Source organism: Agelaius tricolor, unplaced genomic scaffold (genome assembly GCF_023055355.1).
Source record: "Agelaius tricolor isolate 1412-34295 unplaced genomic scaffold, bAgeTri1.0.p SCAF_3, whole genome shotgun sequence".
NCBI lineage: Eukaryota > Metazoa > Chordata > Aves > Passeriformes > Icteridae > Agelaius > Agelaius tricolor.
In genome coordinates, this window is record NW_027269263.1 from 10,625,234 (window position 1) to 10,648,264 (window position 23,031).

The 23,031-nt window shown below is 38.0% G+C and overlaps 1 protein-coding gene across 1 annotated transcript in view; it reads right to left on the reverse strand.

The window, feature by feature from the left end:
- Positions 1-5,698: 5,698 nt before the first annotated feature.
- The window catches only part of SYT10 (synaptotagmin 10), a 45,996-nt gene continuing 28,663 nt past the window's right edge, over positions 5,699-23,031 (reverse strand). Inside the window, exons 4-7 of the mRNA XM_071422448.1 lie at positions 20,208-20,328; positions 19,700-19,871; positions 18,073-18,202; positions 5,699-16,999 (exon numbers count right to left, since the gene is read on the reverse strand). Of these exons, the coding sequence (XP_071278549.1) occupies positions 16,928-16,999; positions 18,073-18,202; positions 19,700-19,871; positions 20,208-20,328 (495 nt within the window). The 3' untranslated portion in view covers positions 5,699-16,927. The remainder of the gene's footprint in view (positions 17,000-18,072; positions 18,203-19,699; positions 19,872-20,207; positions 20,329-23,031) is intronic.

Here is a 23,031-nt window from a genome sequence, read left to right on the forward strand (position 1 = left end):
ATCTTGCCCAAGGGCATTTGGATTAGTACTGACATCACCAAGCCCTGTGCCAGTGGACCGAAAGAAGAATAGCACATTCTGGTGACTAATTCAATACCAACAGCAGCAAGCAGCCTGAATTCAACATAGAAAAATATTTTTAGTGGATCACTCATGAGTCTAGGACTGAAACCAGCCCTTGGCAAGTGTCATCATTCACCAGACAATCAGCAGGAACTTTGAAAGCGTTTGAAGATATGAAACAATATATTCTTACCCTTTAGCATTTCACCTTGCACAATCAGTTTAAAGATAGCTCCATTTTAAAATTCAACTTCTTTGGACAGACCAGTTATTTAGACATATCTGGCAATCTGCAGAGCTGATTTGAGTGCAGAATTTTATAAACAAAACCAAGCAACACGAGCCACGGTGCACTTAGAGAATAAAAACCACATGACTTTCACTGCAATTTAGTATGTTCCCTTTGCTTCCCTTTGCCTTCCTTTTCCTCTTTTTTGTCAACTTTTCATCAATCTAGTTAGGATGGAAGTAGAGTTTAATAAGAGCAGATACTGATGGGCAAGGCAGAGAGTCACCCTTGCAACTGAGAATTGTGTTGGTAGGAAACAAGCTGTTCTGGTGGGACTATGTTTTTGCAGGAACAGAGGAGCTGGGGCAGCCAGTTGCTCTGAGGACAGGACATGCTCTTGCTTACACAGTGGAGAAAGAGCAGAATCCCACAGCATCTTCTACAACTGCTCTGTGTTATGTGTGTAGTCATTCAGAGCAGAGTGGGGTGGTTTTCATGTCAAGTTCTTGCTCTCCATGCAGGTGGTGAAGTAGAGAAGGTGGGGAAAGCGCTCAGCTTGGCCTTTTCAAAGCATCATTTCAAATGGAAATGACCTGGATGTGAGAAGATAATCACTTGTTGTGAGAAGATAATAACTTGTTATGAGAAGAGTCACATGTGCTTTCCTTTCTGAAGCAAAAGAGAGACGCCATGAAGACAATGAAATGTCACAGATCACACTGCTCCAGGCTGATCCTGGACTTTGCAAGTTCTGTCTCTGGAGGGAGAAGTGAGGCTCATTGCAGTCCCCTAAATGTCCCCCATGAAGGGGGGAGTACAGGGGCTGATTGGTGCAGAGGTGGCATGCCTAGAAGGGAACATTACAACTTTTCCTTTCAATCCCACACCTTGCTGAGGTATGGTCTCTAGCTGGAACAAAATAGAAACTTAGATTCTTTGGCAAATGGAAAAGAATCTAGATGTGAGTTTCCCGGTTACATACATAGTTCTTGAGGTAGGAGAAAAAATAGACCCAAAAAGGTTTTAATTTCTTAATATGCTGGCTAAGCTATTCATATAGCATGCACTTTTAAAACATTACTTGCAGATGTTCAATTAGTTTTCTGAAAGCTATGCTTGGTATCATTTTACTTGAGTATGCAGCCTGCATTTGTCTGCATAATAGAACTTAGATATCCAAAATTCAATAAGAATTCAATGTAAATATTTAAATCTAATTTTTACCAGCTGACAAGCACACACATAAATATTATCAGACTACAATGTCAGTCAAAATTACACATAATTCAGTGCACTTGCAAATCAATCAGAATTTATGTGAGCTTGTGAGTGCTTTATGCAATTAAATGGATATGAAAATTAGCTTGCATTACCATGCTGTAGGCAGATTAATACAATCCTCCAGCTAAGACCCCGTGTGGCACCATGGCTGGGCAGTGTCAGCTTTCCTTCTCTCATTTGAAAGAATTAGAACCAAGCACTACTGTTGCTCAGATAAATGGTTTTATATGCCTGAATGACATTTGTTTTCCTGCTAGAGATATTTATTTAAAACCACTTTAAAATCAGGCCAAGGGAATAATGGGAGCAAGCTGAAAGCAGCCAAACATGGTATAGTTTGACAATATATTTCATTTTCTTTTTCTTATCTACCCTGGATTTCTTCCTTCTGTCTCACCTCAAAGGCTTCTTCTCTGAGACCTCCTGAATAGTTGTTGAATTTATGGTTATGCTGATCTCATTAAGAGCCTTTGTGCCACAGCTAGGGCACAAGACTCAGTTTCTGCTGCCAACAAAAACATTTGTGAGACAACAAGAATGATCCCTTGTGTTATTGCAGTGGACAGGTCTTTTGAATACAAAAGTGATTTCATGGAGCTTGGGAAGAAGATAAGCAAATGTTTCTTCTGATGCTTGCTACTGTTTCATGCTTGGGTGACAGGTTCAGTTCCCAACCTTTAACCTTAGTGGATTGAATTTATCAGGTTTCAGGAATAAAGAACTGATCAGTAGTTTAGGAATAAAATTTTAACAATAAAAAATAGACATACATTTCCAGGAACACCTACTTCCAACTTTTAGCCAGTGGCCACAACTCCTAACCAACATTTTGCTCCAACTTCTTCCAGTGAAGCGGGCAGCTGATTCCCTGTCCTAGTGTGCTGCCTGGAGGTGCTGCTCTCCAGCCAGGTGTTTCCTCAGCAGTTAGAAGACCTGGCATGGTCTAAACCTCAGCATGTTTAAGTCAGAGGCACAAGCTACAACAGAAAAGCAAAGAATTGCTTGATGCTGTCCCTGTGGATGCCTTCCAGGTTAGTGAGGTTGGCTGCTGTGCTGGGCAGGCCCCTGACCTTAAGAACCTGGGCATGGGTGGTACTTTGTTTGGCTGTAATTTGTTAATGATGAGGAAGGTGCTGGGTGGCTAGGATGGTGATCCAGCTTGCTTCAGACTTGGTATCACAGGGATTTTGAGTAGGATGTTTCCTTAACAGAAACTGTTTTATGACTATATGATGTAGAGGTGTCCAAAACTGATAGTTACAACTTGGTTTTAACCAGAGGGATTTAGCAAACACATCCTAAAGGGCAAGGCTAAAGGCCAGAGAAACTTATTAGGCAGGTTCTTTGTGGAATTAATGGGCTCAGAGTTCAGAAATAAAGAGTTGAAAAATCAAGAATTCCCAAATGTAAATTTTGTTCTGTTAGTTTCATCTATAATTAGGTACAAAACCATTTTTGTATTTCAATATTTTTGGGGATTTTTTTTTGGTAATACTGACAAAATTAATATTCAATGAGTGAAACACTATCAATTCTGCATAAAACATGTCTGCACAATCCCACGACTGTTAGGACTTTACAAATATTTTATATTTATATAACATCACATATAGCATTTAATATGTTGGCTTGGTTCCTGAAAGTCAGTGAGCATGTGATAACAGAAAACCTCATAGAAAGTCTTCAGTCACTCCAATTTTGATCCTCAAATGCTCTGGGCTTGAAATTGTTAGAGTTGGGACACAAAACAGTCTTGTCAGTCTCACACTTTGGAGCAAGGCAATTGTGTTGACCATTTTTCTTGACAAACAGCACTAGAGCAAAGACAATTTACACAGAACAGCTATGAAAGAAATTAAAATGGGAAACTGTGGCTGGTGACCTTAACTGGAAATGCACTCCATAGGATGTATAACACAGACACAGAGAGAATTGCTATTTTTTAAAGGCTGAGGAAATATTCTGGAGAAGGCAAATGAAGCACCTAAGTGTGAGTGAGTATGCTCATCACTTCAGCAGAAGAGTTCAGGCTGTGATTGCAGCATTTTGAAATTCCAAGGGGAGAGTAATAGATCAATTTAAGCACGGTGGGTATGCTAAGCGAAATCAATGCATGTGCAAATCAGAGCACTTGCACTGCTCCCAAAATGCCACAATTCAGAATGTGACAAGCAATAAAGATTTCTGTCTTCATTATGCCACAGACTTAAAGCTTTTAAAATATTTTGTATTACTGTAACCAGCATTGTGATCAGCTGAGCTGCATCCAAGCAGCACAGAGGAGGGAGTTCTTTCAGGACCTTTTGTTCTGAAAATATGTGTGTCTGTCTTCTGAGTTGAAAAACAGGTTCTGTTATCTACAACAGTAGCAGCAGGAGGGCATTTATTCAACTTTCAGAATGACATATAAACAATACTGTGTGAAAATCATATTTCTGTCTCCTTATCTCAACCAATGTGTTTTAGCAGGATAAGAGGTTACTACACATGTATTTTTAATTCATTTGCTGCCTTCTTATGCATCACAGCTTTTCCTTTGGGAGACTCTCACATATTCCATGCAAAGTACAAATCCAAGTAGAGGAATGGGAGTTTTATGGTCTAGAAGATGGGAGATATGGATCTACTTCTGATCCCTGATTTTCTCTGCATCACTTTTAAAGGTGTGGTATATTTTGCGCAGTGACTGAAAGGTAGTGCTCTTCTATGTGTGCAACAATAATCAATAATTTGCAAGATTTTATCATATATACTTTTTACTGGGCTTTGTTTGCCTTTCTTTCTTCTCCTCTCTTCCTGACAAATCTGCTTCCTTCTGGTTCTTGTACCATTTTAAGCTGCACATTGCTTAGCTTCTCTGTGGGCTAGTAAATTTCATTATTGTAAGGAATGAAGATATATTCAGGAGTAACTGAAGCAAAAGGATTAGGACTTCATGCAGAAATTATATTTCACAGACTGCAGTGAAATCTTAAAGATAATTGTGTTGCTTCTACGCAAATTACAGACAGGTTTTCAAAATAAACTATAATATTCATAACCCTCAGAACCCATCACTCTAATGACAATCAGCATTTTATATGTGAGAGAGAGAATATTAAGATTAAAAGCAGTGGCAAACTGGAAGGACATTACCCTTGCTAGAGAAAGACAAGCAGTTTTCCAAAGGAAACAGAATCTTTCAATCACAAATGTGGACCAAGATTTTGAATTGAAGCAGAGAACAGAATTGTATTTAATATCTTAGCAAAAACTTGAGTTGGGATAAATTAATGTTCAGCCATTAGAGATCAGAAAGAGGATAGGAACCTCACATATATATATATATCTATATCTATATATCTAATTTCTCTTCAGGAGAATTAAATATTTCTGCTGAAGGTCAATTGCTTGTATGCTGCTTTTCCCCCCCAGTGCTTGTAATATGGAATTTGGGCATCTGGTAGAATGGAAATAGATCACATTCAGCTGATACTGAACACTTTCAGCTTAGTTTTCCTCTTTAAACAGCCCTTGTTAAGTGCCAGCAAAAATCTGCTATGCTTGAGCCTATCTACCCTGAATAATCATTGCTTCATAAGGTGTTGTCATCAACACCAATTCAGTTCAAACATAAATCCTATTCAAATCTGGCCATTCTTTTCCATTTAACAGTGCTAAAGTTCTTGCCTATTTGATCTGTATGATTGTGCAACTAGAAAAAAGGAAGATGGAAATTAGGCTTGTGTCTCTTTAGTGAGATACTTCAATGTTCTTAAATACTTTAAAAATATTAAATTTAATAGTTAATCCATTATTTAAAACATGGTCTAATGACTTTGAAGATTACAGTAAACAATATCATAGCAGGAAATGGAAGATAATGTGGAGAGAATTACACAAAGTAATAATGGAGCCGTTTGATTTAATTGTTTTCACTTAAGGGCATTCTCTCTTGAACCTTGCAAATCTGGTGGCAAAAGTATCCTTTGCTTCTTCAAGGTGTAGAATTTTAAAGTAACAGGTTCATGAGAAGAAAAGACCTTGGATGTTGACAGGGTTGCTCAACTTGGGGGAATTGTAATCCACGGATCTTTGTAGACCTTTGAAAAGTGTTCTTTTGTAAGAATGACAGAAAAAAGTGAATAATTTTAATCACTTTATTTCTTGTTCAAAATACATATGAAACAATTAGAATAAAATTATTTCAAATGAACTCTTTGATTTTTCTTGTCTTTTTTAAATATAAAATTATCACAAACTGTACACTTCATAACATTTTTGAGGTTTCATTGTTACATATTTTTTTCAGAACTGACAAATAGATTCACACTTTCTAGAGAATACATTGTAAAAATACTGAAATGTGTTACAGCTCTCAAAGGCTAGTGCAAAAAAACCCATTTACTATCAGTAGTACAATTTATGTTGTCAAGTTTCACAAATGGCCATTTAGCGCATACAAAAAGCCAGTAACACAAGTTCAAAAAGTTTTGTTTTCTTGTCTCTATAACGCAGAAGCCAAGGATATTGACTTGAACAATGTCTAGGTATCAAATCACAGACTTCATTTAAAAAGTCACATCATGAACACTGAATAAAGGGTACTAAAACAGTCAGGTATTTAATATTAGATCTTGGTCAGCCAACACCACATAGCAAGAAGAGACAAAATCTTAGAAGAACTCTGCAGTTCTTTGTAAGCTACATAGACTTGGCAACATTTCTGATCTAATCATAAAGATTATTTTAAAGGTAGGGAGTTCTGTTAGAGTTTGGGCCAGTTAGGGCCTAATCCAGAGCCCTCACTGTCACAGCAAATCCTGACAGACATTGTGTTGGGTGCTTTTGTTTAAGATATCAAGATATTAAGTGTTTAAATACTCAGTGGGGTTTTTTTTAACTGTCAATATTTCCTGTGGCCAGGAACTCCATTTTAAACTTCCTACCTTTTGAAGCATACACTCTGGAGAATGCCTTCCCCACAAACAAGCATATACCAGGAAAAGAGGATGTTCTGTGCTGAAGCAGAGATGTGGCTGATTTCTGTTCTCCTCCCCCGGTTCAGTGCTCACGAGGAGCCCACTGAAGCCAGTCAGCTCGAATGCAGCATGGACTACAAGCTCATGGAAAGGAAGAAGAAGAAGCTTTTTGGGCCTCCCCTGGTGGTTGGAGGAGCACCTGGATGGTTCAGAGGAGCTGGTGCTGCAGTCCTGCTGCCCGGGCTGGTGGGTGCTGGGCAGAGCAGGGCAAGCAGGAGATGCCATCCGGCTCTGCCCGCTCCCATCCCAGCCAGCAGGGCTGTACTGCCGTGGAGGGAGCTGAGGTTAACAGGTTAATATTGTTAACACAATATTTCACATGGTTCTCTGAACAAGCACCCTCGTGATCTCCCCCAGGAAATGGAGAAAGCACAAGTCAGAAGTGCCTTTCCAAATCAGGGCGCCAGCTTGCCAACTTCTAGGATATAAAACAACCCATATCCCATCCTTAGACATGTGCATTTAAGTCCAACATATCCTACAGAAACCTAAATAGAGAAGCATAGAAAGAATTTAGACCTACACTTGGAAGAAAAAGAAACAAGGAACAATACTAAATACATATCTAGGCTTTTTCCTTCTATTGAGAAATAGTTTTCTATTTATTTAACAAAATTAAATTTTTTTCAATATTTTTTCTATAGAAATATAGACTGAAAAGAAGTGCTTTATATCTGAGGTGCAACAGGACTATCTAAAAATTCCATATCAAAGGTTTAGTCTATACACACACCCTCTGAGCTTCAGAACAAAATGGCATTTTGTGGAAACCTGCAGGCAACCATTAAAAAGGAAAAATCTGTAAAAACACATCACCTCCGTGTCTGACTACATACACCAGACGTTTTTATTTACCAAGTCAGGCAGCTGAGGCTCATCTTTCCTACCAGTATTAGTAAAATCAGCATTTGCAAGAGTAGCTCATGCCCCAGAGATGTGCTGGAGACTTCTAATATAGTCTGAGCTGTCAGAAAGCGACAAAAATCCATGGTGGATGTAAGAGAAATCATTCTGCTTGCCTTGAGACTGGGTTCATTTCTTTGGATGCTTTGGCACATCCTCGTGTGTAACCTGATGTGGAGTGCACCAAAATCAGCAGCAGTGGTCCTGCTGGATTTCAGTGTTGGGCTGGCCAAGTACAGAGTGCTTTCAGAGGAAATTACATATTAAAAAGAGCTACAGAGTGACTTTGCTGGATCCATTTAATGGTCTATGGTCATGGTATTAAGAAAATATTTTTGTTTTAATCTTGTTTTACAAGAACTATTGGCGTATAAAGTAGCAAGTGATCAGCCCAAAAGAAAGCTCCTTTTGAAAGCATGCTAGAATTCTTCTATATTTGGAATAGGGTGATAAACAGATTTTTTTAGAGATCCAAAATATATAAATGAATGTGTATTGTTAATACTTACATCTTAAGAGATGAATTTAATCACTTTTATTGTGCTATATTATTCCAATAACTATTAAAACTACATTAGATACTTTTACCATTTTGTGTTTTTCTTCAGATAGCCCAAAAATGGAGGTGGAATATTCTAATTCTAGTCAGAAAAAGTCACATATAAAGGAAAATGCCTTTTTGCCACATTTTTATATTTTCCTGCCACAGATATTTTTTGCTGAAAGGCTTTTTTACTTCTTTTTTTTTTTTTTTTTTGCATCAGTATTATTTTCAGTGCATGAGTAGATTGGTACTTTAGTACCATTTTTTGCCCTGCTAGAGATTAAATTAGAATGTTCTGTCTTGAGAAAAAGTCAATTTTTAACAACAGTACATGAAAAAAAAAAAGGAAAGAAAAATTTAAAAGCTATGTTGATATAATTTGAATGAAATCTCTTTTCTCAGCAGAGATTGCTCATCATCAAGCCCTCTTTAGGCAGAATTGCCCTTTGACTTCATAGACTGCCCTGTGCTGGGAGGGCAGGCAGAATAAGAGCCAGGATTTGAGGGGTTAATCCTCAGAGCTTCTCTGAAACCTGGCTGTGACCTACAACTGTTTGTCTGCTACTGGCAAGTAGCTAAAGTGCAATAGTGCCAGGCTCCCTTTCAGAGGAATACAGAAAAGGTCCAGCTGTGCAGATTTCGGCTGCTGGCTAAGATAAAGCTACACTTTCTCATTAGTGACTCTGATTCCATGGCCCAAGGTTACCTTTGTGGACTAAGAACTGAAAAGGTTGTAGGTTTGAATAAATTAATCAGGTTCTTGTGCTATAAGGATAATTAAGATCATTAAATACTCATAATGCATGAGGCTTGAAAGGAATAGATGTAAGAGTGTGATGTGCTCTTTGGAGAGTCCCCAAAATCTCCTTTCTCATTTTCTGTGGTAGCCAAATCTCCATTTACATGAAGAAGAAAGACTCACCCATCCACACATACCACTTACCCAAAAATAATTACAGCTGGCAATTCTCTGTCTTGTTCAGCTATGCAGTCATTTCCCTCATAACTATTATTACACAATTAAGCCTCAGAAAACCACGGTGAGGGAAGTAATGGTCCTCTGTTGATCACTCTGATAAGAGGCAGCCACTCCCAGGGTGAAACATTCACAGTACACCCACTACTATGTGACAATCTGGGACAAAGGAATAAGAATTCATTATTCTGCTGAACCTCCATGAATAGGAAGAACAGGAGGAAACAGAATTTGGCTGAAACCTCAGTTCCAGAACCCTATTCATGCACAAAGACCTGTGGGATATTAAGGGAGAAATACACCATAATTATGACTTCATATTTTTGAGTCATCAGAGAATTAGCACCTGCAGCAGCCCAATGACTTGTCCACCATTTTGTGGTATTAGTTGAGGCTTGACTTGAGAACAAAACCAGTACCTTGTGTACCACAGCAGCACTTCCAGAGCTGTTTCCTATTGGTTATTCAAGCACTCTTTGTCAGGAGCTTTGATAATGTGAAGAGGTGACATTATATAAAAATGGTTTTTTCACCTGTTGGAGATCTTCCAACCTATGTCAGGTGCAAATAAACAGGAGGCCATGACAGCATCCAGAGAGGAATGTGTCTGAGCACATGTGGGAAATGTCCTTTTTTTGCCTCAATTGTCCTGCAAGAAAGAGACCGGGGGGGTAGGATGTGCCATGAGCAGCTACCAGTGCTCTTTGCACTGTGAATCCTCTGAGAGCAAGATATGTAGGGTAGAGGGATGTTTTTACTTCAAGAACAGACTCAGGTTCTGGAATTGGCTCCCACTACCCTTGTGAGCTTGCAAATGGCTGTGCAAGATATGAAGTGGAGGAATCATGTCAAAAATCCCTTTCTGTTTGGAATATTTGTTACATATACATTTTTCTCTATTGAAAAGACTATTCAACCCTTGTTTATATTTTCCACTTTGCCTTTAAGCTTTTTTGCTTTTTGGTTTTTTTTGGTTGGTTTGTTTGTTTTTTAAATTTTCCAGAGGGCTCTCTTCATACTCTATTGGCTTTTCCCCTCCTCTCCTGTCTCCTGTTATGGCTCAGATGTCATAACAAAATTTTAAATATCTTGTTCAGTCCTCTTCACTTTTGATCCTATTATCAGTCTCAACTCATAGCATATTGAAAAAAAAGCTCTCTCCTCTTGCAGACTACTTTTATGGAAATGTATCTGCTTCACAAAAACATCCAACAGCCTACAATTTCTCCTGAAATTAACCTAGAAAGTGTCCCAAAAAAAAAACCAGATTCCTTTTTTGTCAGTGCTAATCTTAAGTGCCTAAAATTCCTGTCTGTGATGTTGATGAATATTTGTTGGAATATTTCTGATATTTGAAATCACACAGGGCCAGGCAACTAGGAATTCCATACCTGCAGGAAAATATTGCTTTACAATCAGAAACACATCTTTCCTTTTTAAACTAAGAGGTCCCAGAGTATTAGGTCTTATATCTATACCATTATTCTACACAGGAAAGCAGTTTTGAGCATGTTCCAGAGCTTTATTTATTGTACAGAAAGTTTTTACTCCCCACTCTTGTTTAAATTTTACTTTAATTTCCTCATGGTTGGATGCATGGATTTACTTTACTTCAGGGTCTTGAATTTGTAAGGTATGAAAATATCCCAAACTGTTTAAAAGCAATCTCTCAAAAACACTTAAATGCTTGTATTTTGAAAGAAGGAAAATTGTATAAAAGGTAGGTTGCTGCCATGAAAACATGTTTCTGGCACTCTTTTCTAGTCAATGGCTTTGTGAACCCTGAAGTTGTGATGAAATAGCCCTGCCCTCATCCTTTCCTTGGTCTGTCTTCACTCCTTTTTTAATGTCAGGCTTCCTGACTTCACCTCTCTAGGGGAGAGGCAGGATTTCACAATTCTTTAATTTTTGCTGGGCTTTGGGACACTGTGTCTGACTTAACTGTGCCAACGCAGGCAGTCTGAATGGATCTGCAGCTTTTCTTTTAGAGAGTCTGTGAGTACTCCATTAAAAATAGAATGCTATTTAAATATTTAATCTCAAATATGCAAACTTAAATATTTCAAATAAATGGAATTGAAAATAACAGTCTATATGCATATTTTTTTCTGTCTCAAGCTTTCCCAACCATTCATGGGACAGCAACCAAGCCTTTTTTCTCTGTGAACTACAGTACCAGCTTGCATCCCCAGCCTGCTCAGACATAAATCTTGTGTGCTCTGAATCAGATCTCTTGATGTTTCCTGTGCCTTTTTCCCTATACCTGCTTGGGATTTCTCCATTTTAGATGAGATGCATTTTTCAGACTGGCTATAGCATCAGCAGACTCTCCCAGGCCACCAAGATGGACATTAACATTTTATACAACTCATTTGCTCCTGAGAGACACTCCCCTGTCAAACATTTTCTGCCTGTTTTTCCCTAAAGTAGATTTTTTGAACTCACCTAGCTCAGGACCAATAGTCAACTCAACATATTGTATTCATAAATTATTACAGAGCAGCTCCACTTTCATCACAGCAGCTCTGTGCCTTCCTGCAGCTCCAACTTCCAGAACATACTGCCTTGATTTATTTTTCAGGGAATCATCATTCCTTTTCCACAGGAGGGAGCTTTGGTGTTCTGGCCACTTATTTAAGCTGTATTTATATGTATTGGTTATATTTTGACAGTGTTGGTACTGAGGATCTTCAATAGCATCAACATGGCTCAGCCACAGAGTTTGTAAGAAATGTCCTCCCTTGGATCAGCAAGGCACAAACACTTGTCTTTAATACCAACAAAATGGCTAGTCCCCATGATGGCACAGAGCCAAATTGACTTTTCCTGTTCTGCAAATTCAACATGCTTTGTGCCCTTCCAGGGGACTGAGCCCCCATGGAACACAAGAATCACAGTCTACACTTGGCTGGAAAAAGAATTCACGTGACAATAGCAGAGGCATTCTCCTCTCTGAGCCTGTAAAGAGGTTTCCCAGCAACAGCAACATTGCAGAGGTGCTATCAGATAAAACATCAAATCACAGCCCTGAGCACCTGCTATCATCAAGCATCCCTTAGCACTCAGCACAAGATTGAAGGTGTTAGTTCCATTTTCCCGACCAGATTGCCCTGTGAAATTCAAATCCCACCTGCAGCTTCACTTTCTCTTAGATTTCTAGCTCCTGGTCTCCTTCATGCTGTTAAAAACCTGCCATTTTCCAGGGTTAAGAAAAAGTGCCTTGTGCAGGAGATATTTATTCATCTAGATGAGTAAACAAAAGACACTTTTAGAAGTTAAGGTATTATTTGCCTTGGAAAAGGCAAATGGCTGTGATCAGCACCTCAATAAACTCCTATGCTTAATGCTGACGCTTCTTCAGGAATGTGCTTCTTTTGTCCTGTTTTACAGCAGAGAAAGAAAGGACAAGTGGTAAAACTACTGGAATTATTATCAGTTTCAGGAGGAAGGTTTCAGTTTCAGGGCATTTGCAGATGCATGGAACAGCTTTGTGTCTACTGCCACATTTTCCTTCATCTTTCCTAGTTCTGGGTCTGCTCTGTGCCATAATTTAGCTCTTTTCAGAGAGCTCAGTTTGGACTGGCAAGACTCAGAAGCTAAATGAAAGTGAATCTTGAGTTAAAATGAGTCTCTGCTGTGGTGTGAATGACAGAGAAAATGTCCCATCAAAACCTGCATTAATATTTCTCATATATATGGTATATTTTATCCATATTTTGGATGGTCCAGCACATATCCATATTTTGGATGGTCCAACTAAACACGAGTTTTGTCCAAAAGTCACCTCACTGATTAACATATACATCATATTTTAACAGCTATCAAATTTTCAAGCCTGTTCATTTGTAGAAATAATGTCATATGAACTTCTCAGGTCAAGGAACTGTCACTCAGTACAGATTTGCCAAGTGTTTATCATGAACTCAAAAGTATTTCTGATTAGCTGTGAGGGTTCTGTTGCAACAGAAGTGCTAAATAATAGTGATTGTACATCCAGCAAGTGCAAATATTTGTATGTGCAAACCTAGGTTTTTGCATGCTCAAATAAGGTGATTTTCAAATTTGGCAGGCACATTTACAGATTTCCGAAAAATGTTACATTTTCAGCAGAAGAAGAACTCTATTACTGAGTTCTGAAATACCCTTCTTTTGAATGTTTGCTCACTCAAAAAATACAGACAAATGATTTCAGATGTATAAAGCCTGTTAAATTAATGGAGTATAATAAAAAGTTAGTACATACAAAAGTTTATAAAAAAGAGATAGCAAAATAATCTTGTAACTAGACTATCATGTATAGGTTGTACATCATAATGTTAAAAATTTTTAAAGAGATTGCATTGAATCCAATTAAAAAGCTGAGAAAGAGGAGAAAAGGATGGATCACATGAGTCTTGTAACTAAACTGTTTTCTTAATATTGCTCAAAAAATGCATCCACAGAAAGAAATTAGGTAACTGCTTTTTCCCTTGAAAAAAATCAACCCAATGAAAACATTTATTGGTAGCTCAATATTTTCTTCAATAATATTGGAAGCGGTCATGATTCTTTAAGAAAAATGTATAATTTTGTTACTTGAGCATAAGTAATCCAAAGAATTGCCTTTATTAAAGAAGAAATTTTGCAGGGGAAGTTGCTGGCCACTTTATCTCTGACCAATATTCATATCCCTAAGACCAAAAGATGGTGAGGAAGGAGCTGGTTGCTGCTGGGTGGGTGAGGGGAAGGGCCATGTCAGCAGGACTGTAAAATGCTGGGATCCAAAGCTGAGGTTATGGAGTGCAGAACATGACTTAAATCTTTGTGAGCTTGTGACCACCTGTGCAGTGTGAGAGCATAAAGAAAGCCAGGCCATGCAATAAATACAATTCTTAAGTACTGGTGCTGTTTCCAGTAAACAGCTTCAAGCAAAATAACGTAGGCCTTTAGGAAAGGAGGATTTTCTAGCTGTTGTAAAAGTACTACAATATATTTTAAACCAGCTTTTTGCCACATTTGTTTTTTTTCCCAAATTAGGGTCATGCACGGGATATGGGAGAAATGTGGAAAAGCAGAAAAAAACCATCAGGATGGGAGAGAGATCTTCCAACCTCTCCAATTTTCCAAATTAAAATATTTAGAATTCCTTTATAAAGATATGCATCAAGCAACATATTCCTTGACTTAAACTGTGCTAAGCTCTTCCTTGGTGCTTTTGTGATGTCACTGGGAGTAACTTGTGAACCAGGCTCTAAAGCCAATGGATGGATCATGCTAAATACATATCCTGTCTTTTGAGATGGCTAAGGAAACAATGGAGAAAAAGAAATCTTTTTTACTAGTTCTATTAATCACTGCTAAGGGAATAAAGATAAATACTTAAGAGATCCTCTTTGAAGCTAGATGTCCAGATGATTTTGCAGCCTGATTTCTCCTAGATGCAGAGCACCCATCAATCAGGTTTAGACACAGAAGTCATTCACTATTGTTATTAACAATACCAAAAATAACACAACAAGGGGGCACAAGCCGAGCCTTTGGTATTTGACAACAATTAAAATTTAAGGAAATGAATCTTGAAATACCTTATTACCTATGATGAAACACACAGGATACTCAGAGAACAGTAAAATAGGTAAAAAGATGTTGCTCATTGCTGAACATTTATGCTACATTTGATCATGAATTTGTTTGCTTTTTGAATATTAGGTGCAAAAAAGTGCAAAGAATATTTAATTAACTGTTACAGTACCACATTACAAAAAGTATTCTCTAGGCCACAAAGGCCACTGTTGATATAATTTATATTAAGGTAAATGTATACATAAAATAGTTTTTCAATGTCCATATATATATATACATATATATCTGTTTCTATATCAGCCTTGCAGAATCATGTTGAAAATTATCTAGGCCACAGAATTTTGTCAGGATAGCAACGATGGGAGGGGAAAAAACCTCACAGAGGAGAGTTTGTTCTCCTATTAAAAAAATTACTCATCCAGAGCAAAAGGAGGTATGAAATTCTGCAAGGCTGCTCTGTATTTATGGTGATGAAAATACAATCTTAAGCAGGGAGGATCAGAGTTCAGCATTACCAATCCTCTCTGGGAGAAACCATTTCTGCCTAGAGGCCATGAATAACAACCTTAAACAGACATTCAAAAACTTGGGCTGGAGCCTTTGCTTTTTTCCCTTTTTTCTTTCTTTTATTTTCTTTTTTTTCCCTTATTTGTAAAGACTGTCTGAAAGATTGATTTTTATATGTATTTGCTTGCTTGCTGTGTTCATAGGCACAGGAGGCAAGGTATAAAAGTGCCTCCTTTTTTGACTCAGATACTTCTGTAATGTTAAGACCAGCCCTGCTAGCTTTTCTGGAGCAGTTTAAGACACTTAAAGGTATTTTTGTCTGTCTTAGAGATCACTCAGTGGCATGGAGGGACTGGATCTTCAGGAACATATTTTGTGTCAGCCAGGCTAAACCAACTCAAAATGGTTCTTCAGAAGTTTGCCAAAATGACCTTTTCCCTTCAATCCAGATGAATTCTCAAAATTTCTTTCATTAGCATAAATCAATCTTCCTGTGTCATTTTTCTCCTGCATGACACTTCTGTAAAAATGCTTTTTTTGGAAAACACTGTCTCCTCTGTTTTTTTTTAATATATATTGCAAAGGTACAAAAAGTGCCACCTCCTAACTTTTTCTAATTATAGTCCAGCTTTCAAAATCTCAGACCCAATCATGCTGTCTGTGCTACACTCTTCACAGAAAGAAAGAAAAGAAAAAAGAAAGTAATTATTGGATTTATCTGATTGAGGTAAACTGCAGTGTTTGGAGATAAATCCACAAAATAATATGTAGTTCTCTTCTAGTTTTTAATGTGTCTGACTACAGCAAATAGATTTTTGCATTTGCTGTCACTGTGTATTTTAATAAATGAGTTTACTTGCTTGTAAAATAGTCACATTTCGATTTGTCTCTCCATAGACTGACAGAAAACACATCTCAAATTCATATTTAGCATATGTGTCTAGAGGCATCCAGCCAGCAACCAGAAACTAAATTCCATGTGTGCTGTGCACTCAGTCAAAATAACTTCAAAGAAATCTAAGTCTGTCACATTAAATCAAGAATCACAGAAATGCTGTGGGTAACTGCAATATTTGGTCAATTTTGTGAAGAGAAAAATCACATTAAATCAATTCCTTTACGTCTGAGCATTCTCTCCTCTGCATTTTGACTTGTGTAGAGATGCAGCTGTCATCATGAGTGCTGGAAGGTTATAACTGCATAGATCCAGTTCTCATATCTGTTTCAGAAGGGCTGGACTAAAACCCACTGAGGTCAATAGAGCTGCCTCATTGCCTCCAGTGGGCTTTAAATCAGCCCTTCCTCCCTGCCCAAGGAATGAACTGATTTTCCAGCTACTCAAAACATGACAACAGTTGGTTTTTTTCATGCAACATCCAGTTCAAAGTGCTGTCTTGCAAAGTCACAGAGAATTTAGTGCAATTTAGAAGGCATTTACTGCATGAACTGTGTATGACTATTTGCTCTCCCTCAAAAGAATTAGGTGTTAAAAGGTGCAGTAGTTTTGAATTATTTAAGGGATCTTTTTTTCTGGTTTCTTTGCCTCTGAAAAGATACAGGCTCCATCAAACCACTGCTTGAATATGATCCTGGATACATGCCAGAGATAAAAACAGGTGAATGAATTTGCACAAGGAGGGGTTATATTTGACTCGAGTCAACTTCATTCACGCTTTAACAAATTATTATGAGTTATCATATAAGACTTAGAACAGGAAAGATGCATTTCGATAAAAAAAAATATGGATACAGTTCATCTGCAGAATGCAAACCTTCTGTTGATGTAGATGTGAGCTAGGGGGGAGCTTTGGACGCTGAGCAGGATGGATCCATTCTGGCTCCTAGGGCGTAAGCGGTGGTTTGGGTGAGGAACAGGATCCCTGGCTGTCAAAACTGGTTGCTCGGCCAGGTAGCTGCAAGAAAAGTGTTATTTTTACAGATGCTATCACATCTGGCTGTGCATCACACTCATTTCAGAGGATGAGAGACTCTCTCAGAAAAGAATCCAGATCACATTCAGACCCTTTCTAGTCTCTGGATCAAAGTCTCTGGTGTCAAAGTCTCCAGCAGAACCAATAATGGAAAGAAAATTTCTGAAGTGACCTTCTAAAAATGCTCTGACTCGTTTCACAGGAATGGATTTATTTCACCAACAGGGTGGCACCTCTGTCTCCTAACTTACATAGACTAGACAGAGCCATGAACCTCTAAAAGACATTTCCTTGACTCAGTTTCCTTGCCCCCACACTCTTGGTGATTTACTGAAGCCTTAATATTATGCTTTTGCTACCTCTCACAGGAGATGTTGAGCAGCCATGTGCTACAGAGTGGGGGAATCACATGGCCTCAGGCAGCAAATCATTTTTCTACAGATTGCTTTTGTGATGGGCTAAACAGTGCCTCTGTGCCCTGCTGCTTCCTAAGGCTTCAATAAGTGTTTTTCTGAGTCCAGAGCTGTGAGGATTTTTGTGTACAGAACACCAGCAATGTGTGGCCACAGCAGATCACAGAGGGAGTCCAAGCCCAGAGACTTGTAGATATAATCACCTCTACATTTGAAAAAGCTTCCAGTAAGCATCTGTTGAATAACTCTGGAGGGAGCTGCTGGTATGTTGCCACAATTTAGCCTAATTTTCAGGCCAGTTACAGATTAATGTTTTAGCAACAGCAGCTTATGCTAAAGATTTTTGAATAGGAAATGATTGCTTTTGAAATTTTTGCAAATGATCTCTTCTAAGTAGCTGTAAGCTCTTTATCTCTGGGAATTTAAAATGCCTAAATGTAATCTTACAATGCCATCAGAGCATCATGGAAACTGTTGAAATGGCCCTTTTAAATGATAGATAAACCCATACAACTAGATTTAGGCTGTGCTAATGATCTTCTACCTGTTCTATAGGTGCTGCACTGATTTTCATGATTCTCAGAAGCCCATAAATGTGACGGGCAAAGCCATTCAATATTAAGGAGAAATTTTGCTACTTACCTCTACTAGTGGGTGCCAGTGAGTGATTGGTTTACGTGGGTAAGCCAACATTTCATTCCAGTGATCTCTGCCAAGGCCTTCGGCGTCAATTCCTGTCCGGCACACTCCAATGACCTCATTGTGCCCTACTCTGAGAATTGCAGAGTGAGAAAGAATTTATTTTTAATAAAAAATAGTTTTAATAACATCTGATATACAATCCTCTTTACTGGCTTAGTGTGGCACAGAATACATGACCAAAGTTTTCGCATCATTTATTACAGATATTACTTGTAATGGTAGTATAGTAATATTAAATTCTGTAATGGTAACATCAAAAACCTCCAGCCACCACCAGAGTGCTTCTGGCAGCTATAAAAATAGCAATGAAAACATAATCCTTGCCATTAAAAGGTTACAACCCAAAAGACACAAGGACAGAAAAGGATCATAATACACAAAGTTATCTGAAGGAAAACATGCTTGAATTTTGTGTGAGAGGAAGGTGAAGGAAAATGGTGGGGAATACATTTTCTGCTGCAAATGCTTCAGACATAATTTCATAAACTATTTCTTAGCTCCAGCTGTTGTGATCTTTGGAAGTTCAGTCAAAAATGTGAAAGGTAAGAGTCATAGTTGTAATAGGCTATACCTTAATACTTTGTGCTCCTCACAGTGCCATAAACTGGTTGAGGAACACCAGAAAGTAATTTTCTGTACCTTGACTCTGTGTACCTTAGAATAACGCTTTCCAATTTCCCCTTAGCAAGTGCTGGGAAGGGAGGAGCTGAGGAGGACTGGAAGTGTGCAAGCTGCTCTGCTCCTTCCCTGCTAATGGCACCATGGTGCCACTCTCACATCTGAGTGAGAAAGTCTTCCTGGCAGAACTTGGAGAACAACCAGAAATCTGATGGCAAGGGAAAACAATCTGAAGGGTGATGTTACTAAATTGGACTTTCGCTGTTTATTTGCCTTGCAATCTCAGGAGCTCATTACTAATAGCACTTGAATGAAGCAGACTTGGCTTGGGCAGGATTCTGTCAGTCACAGTCTTGATCAACCTGCAGTCCTTGAGCCACTCTAGACAAGAGTCTTTTCCTGTCCGTTCTCAGTGAAGCCATAGATAATTAACCTAAGACATGTTATCAGTGAGGGCGGAACCCAAAGGTTCCCTATTGAAGGTTACACATTGAAAGGTTATTTTACTGAATCAATCAAAGAGATAATTAATGACTTAGTTCAATGACATAATTAGCATTTAATTCCTTTTTAGTCATTGAAATTTTCTTTACTTTCAAACACCTGCCATTTAAATAGAAAATAGAGGTGTGAGGGACTTTTTTAGGCTAGAAGACATACCTGATTCATAAAGTTAGGACATAGTCCAGCCCCCAGAAATGGACAGGAATGTATGTCAGGCCTAGTGGCCTGGAAGAAAATTGAGCCATATTTCTTCCTCATCTCAGTCATTTAAGACACAGATAAAAAGCCATGTGCTTTAAAAGGTGTGGAAGCTTTAAACTTTTTCATGAAAAGGCCCCAGGGCTTTATCTTTTGTGATGCTGAAGCTGCTCATAAGGTCAAGGCAGAAAGCAGTCGCTTGCAGTGATCAGGAGCTGTCTCTGGTCAGAAAGAGAACTGTGCTTACCTGTCATAATCCATCACTGCAATGGAGAGGCTGACCTGGTCCACATTCTCTGGAGGGATATCAAAGATGATGGCCTCATTATAAACAGGATTCAGTGTGTTCTTCTTGGTGGTTGTTTTCCTCTTTTTCAGCCTCCGTCCCTCGCACATCAGCGACACTTTGACGTATGGATCTGAGTAACAGATAATCAGTTCATGCATTAGGACTCAAAGCCATTCAAATGGTAGCATAAGAACAACACTTGTGGTTGGAATGCTGTACTGCTAAGGTAAAAGGTTGCAAAGATTTGAGTGACCCTGGAAAACACTGCTTTCATCATGCTGTAAGTGCAAAGGAAAGGTATGGCCATTCCGAACAGACACGCTGGCTGCCAGTCCATCTAAACAGGGTCTGTATTCATTCTCTGCCACCTCCATCCCCCAGCCATGTTAGACACACAAAACCCAAGGAGCTCTTACTCATCCCCTTCCTGAACAGCCTCTGCCTTTTTTAGAAGAAGTAGATTCACCTGATGCACCAGTTATATCCATTGCTTTGAGATTCCGACATTTGATGACTGTCAAAGTCATTCTCCCAGCAGTAGGCAAATAACAAAGGGAAAACATGATCTCACCCAAATCTATGCTTTCCTGAAAAAGAATAGCAATTATTAGAAACCTGATCATGCTACCCAAATTCAGTTCAGATCATGCACAACTGTAATATTTTTTTTAACATGGAGAGAGGCTTCTTTTGCAGCCTCAGATGCTTCTGAAGAAGCCACAAGCAATTTTCAAAAATTATTTCTGTAAAGTACAGGAGGAGTAACAACAAAATAATAGTTTAGAGATGAGATCTTCAATTACTAAACTGGGAAATTAAAACAAAATCAGAGAAAAAACTTTCTGGATTCCTGATATCTTTGTGTTGAATTCACACAAATGAAAAGGTCCTGAAAATAGAATGTCAAGTTCTGCTCTTGAAAACACTCATAGTCCATCAGCCCATATAGAAAGAAATCTGATGGAATATTTAGGTCATGCACATTTATATGCCCTTTAGACACTGGAATTTAGGTAGGAGAATAATTTCTGCACAGGTGTGTGTATAAAAAGCTAGTCCTGTCAAAGTGCTTCAAAAAGAAGAACATGCTCGTAAAAGTTGCTCTCTTTACTGCTCTCAATGTGCTTTAAGAGGTTGTTCTGTTTCAGAAGAAAAGCAAAGTAAAGGAGTAGCACCCACAGCTTTTCTGGCTCAACAACAACTTTTTGGAGGATAATATACTCAGAAGGAGGGATAGGTTCCATATAAATTTTAATAACAGTTTCTATATCAGGAGCATGTGCTAAGTGCTTATGAAATAAGATGTTGCCATACAGTTTAGATGCTACAATACTTGAGGTGTGTAACCCAAGGGAGGGAGTTTCTCAGTTATACAATTATCCTAGCACTGCAAAAGTTTAAGTTTTGAGATGTTTGCTATGTTCTAAATTTTTCCTGTTCTAAATTTTAACTACACCTCCCTCCCGACCCTCCAAAAAATTGCACATTAAGAACTTAGGATATGAGTTTGTAAGGGGCATGTAAGGAAGCCACTCTGTAAGGCAGCCACTCTCAAGCATGCTCCTGTGATCTCAAAGGACTTTTATTTTTGGACTAATACTAAAAATCTTATTTTTAACATCTCAGCTTCAGTATTTTATCTGTCTAACCTACAGTTACCCTGAGAGCACAAATTTGTTTGAGCGCTGCTGGATTTACTGTACAGCTGTTCTAGCATCAGAAAGCAAACATAATATATTTTTAAATGAAACATATTAAAATAATGATTGCTGTGTAGATGACAAATATATTGTTTACTGTTACAAGACAAGACTGGGCTTCTTGTTCACATTCTTCAGCTGCTGTGAACAGTTTTATTGACTCCCTTCAGGCTAATACTCTGTCTAAATTGAAACAAGTATTTCACATCTTTCTTGAGTAAAGATGAACTTAATCACATGCTTCAGGGTGTGAGGTTTTTGTATTTTGTTTTGTTATTGTTTTTTTCCCCTGCATTGCAGACTAGATTGAAGAATACAGTTTTGGAATAGCTTTAAAGTCTGTGTTGCAGTGGTAATAAAATATTGACTTTTGTGCAGGTTGGTCAATTCACAAGTTCAGTCATTTTGCTGGGATTTTGTTTTGACAATTACTAGTTTGATAAGCAGGTGAACACGAACTGTGGGCAAATTTCATGCTTGTCAGAATTTCAGATTTCCCAGAATTTCAAAATGATTGGGCTCATTCAGTTCACACATGACAAATACAGCTATTTGACCTCTCCTTTTTTGTCACAAAGAGTGCAGAATTTTGTGCCAGAGACTAAATTACCAAACCCAATTTTCTATTTCAGAAAACAAATAAAACTTGAACAACTGAATGGCAATTATTTCCACTCATTTGTTACAGTGGCAAGTGATGTGTTAAATTTTACAGTTCTGACATATCTGAACACAGTTTCAAGCAGATCTTCTCCTACTGGCATTGCTCTCTGAGTTTAGAGTCTGATGGTTGTTTCTCAAACAGATCTCGCTCTTTTGTTTGAAAAGAAAATAGAGTTCCCTGAGTTTTAGTGCTTCAAAGTTACCTCAGGTCTGTGTAGACAAAAGTGATGGGTTGGATCATGAAACACCATGGGTAGCTCATAAAAAGATCTAATTTTTTCTTCTTTAGAGGGATGGCTTGTGTAGGTGAATAGAGAAAAAAATAATTTTTGAAGATGGGAGTATGAACTTGAGTGTTCTATTATTTCTTTTTGAAGAGGAATTGGGTAGACACTCAAAGGTTTGTGTGAGCTCAGCTGATAAAGAAGAATACAGACTATGTACCAATATTTTAAAATACTTTAAAAGAAGCATTGCTCAAAATGCTTGCCAAACTCACTCTGTTGTTACTCTGAATTTTTGAGGGGAAGAGAAAAGCAGTTTCTGCTCTGAGGATCTGCCAAGACTGGTGATCTTTTTTTTCATACAGGAGTGTGACTGTGTGAAGTTCTAAATGTTCTTTGGAAGAATTAAGATTAAAATGATACCTATATAATTATAGTATAAGAAACTGGGTATTGCAAAAAATGTCTGAGGTATCTTCATTTTCATACACACACTTTTATTGTTAATTTGAGCACTAGAGATTCATAAATTCAGAGCTGAAAACACAGATTCAGACCTAGATTATATACATAGTAACTCTTTGTTTTGTTTTTTTTTAAACTTCTCATGACAGTCTTTGTTAATCACATTGATTATCGTGAGTAACATTTTAAGATTCCCTGGATCCTTAAACATTATTAATTTTAGTTGAGATTTAAATAT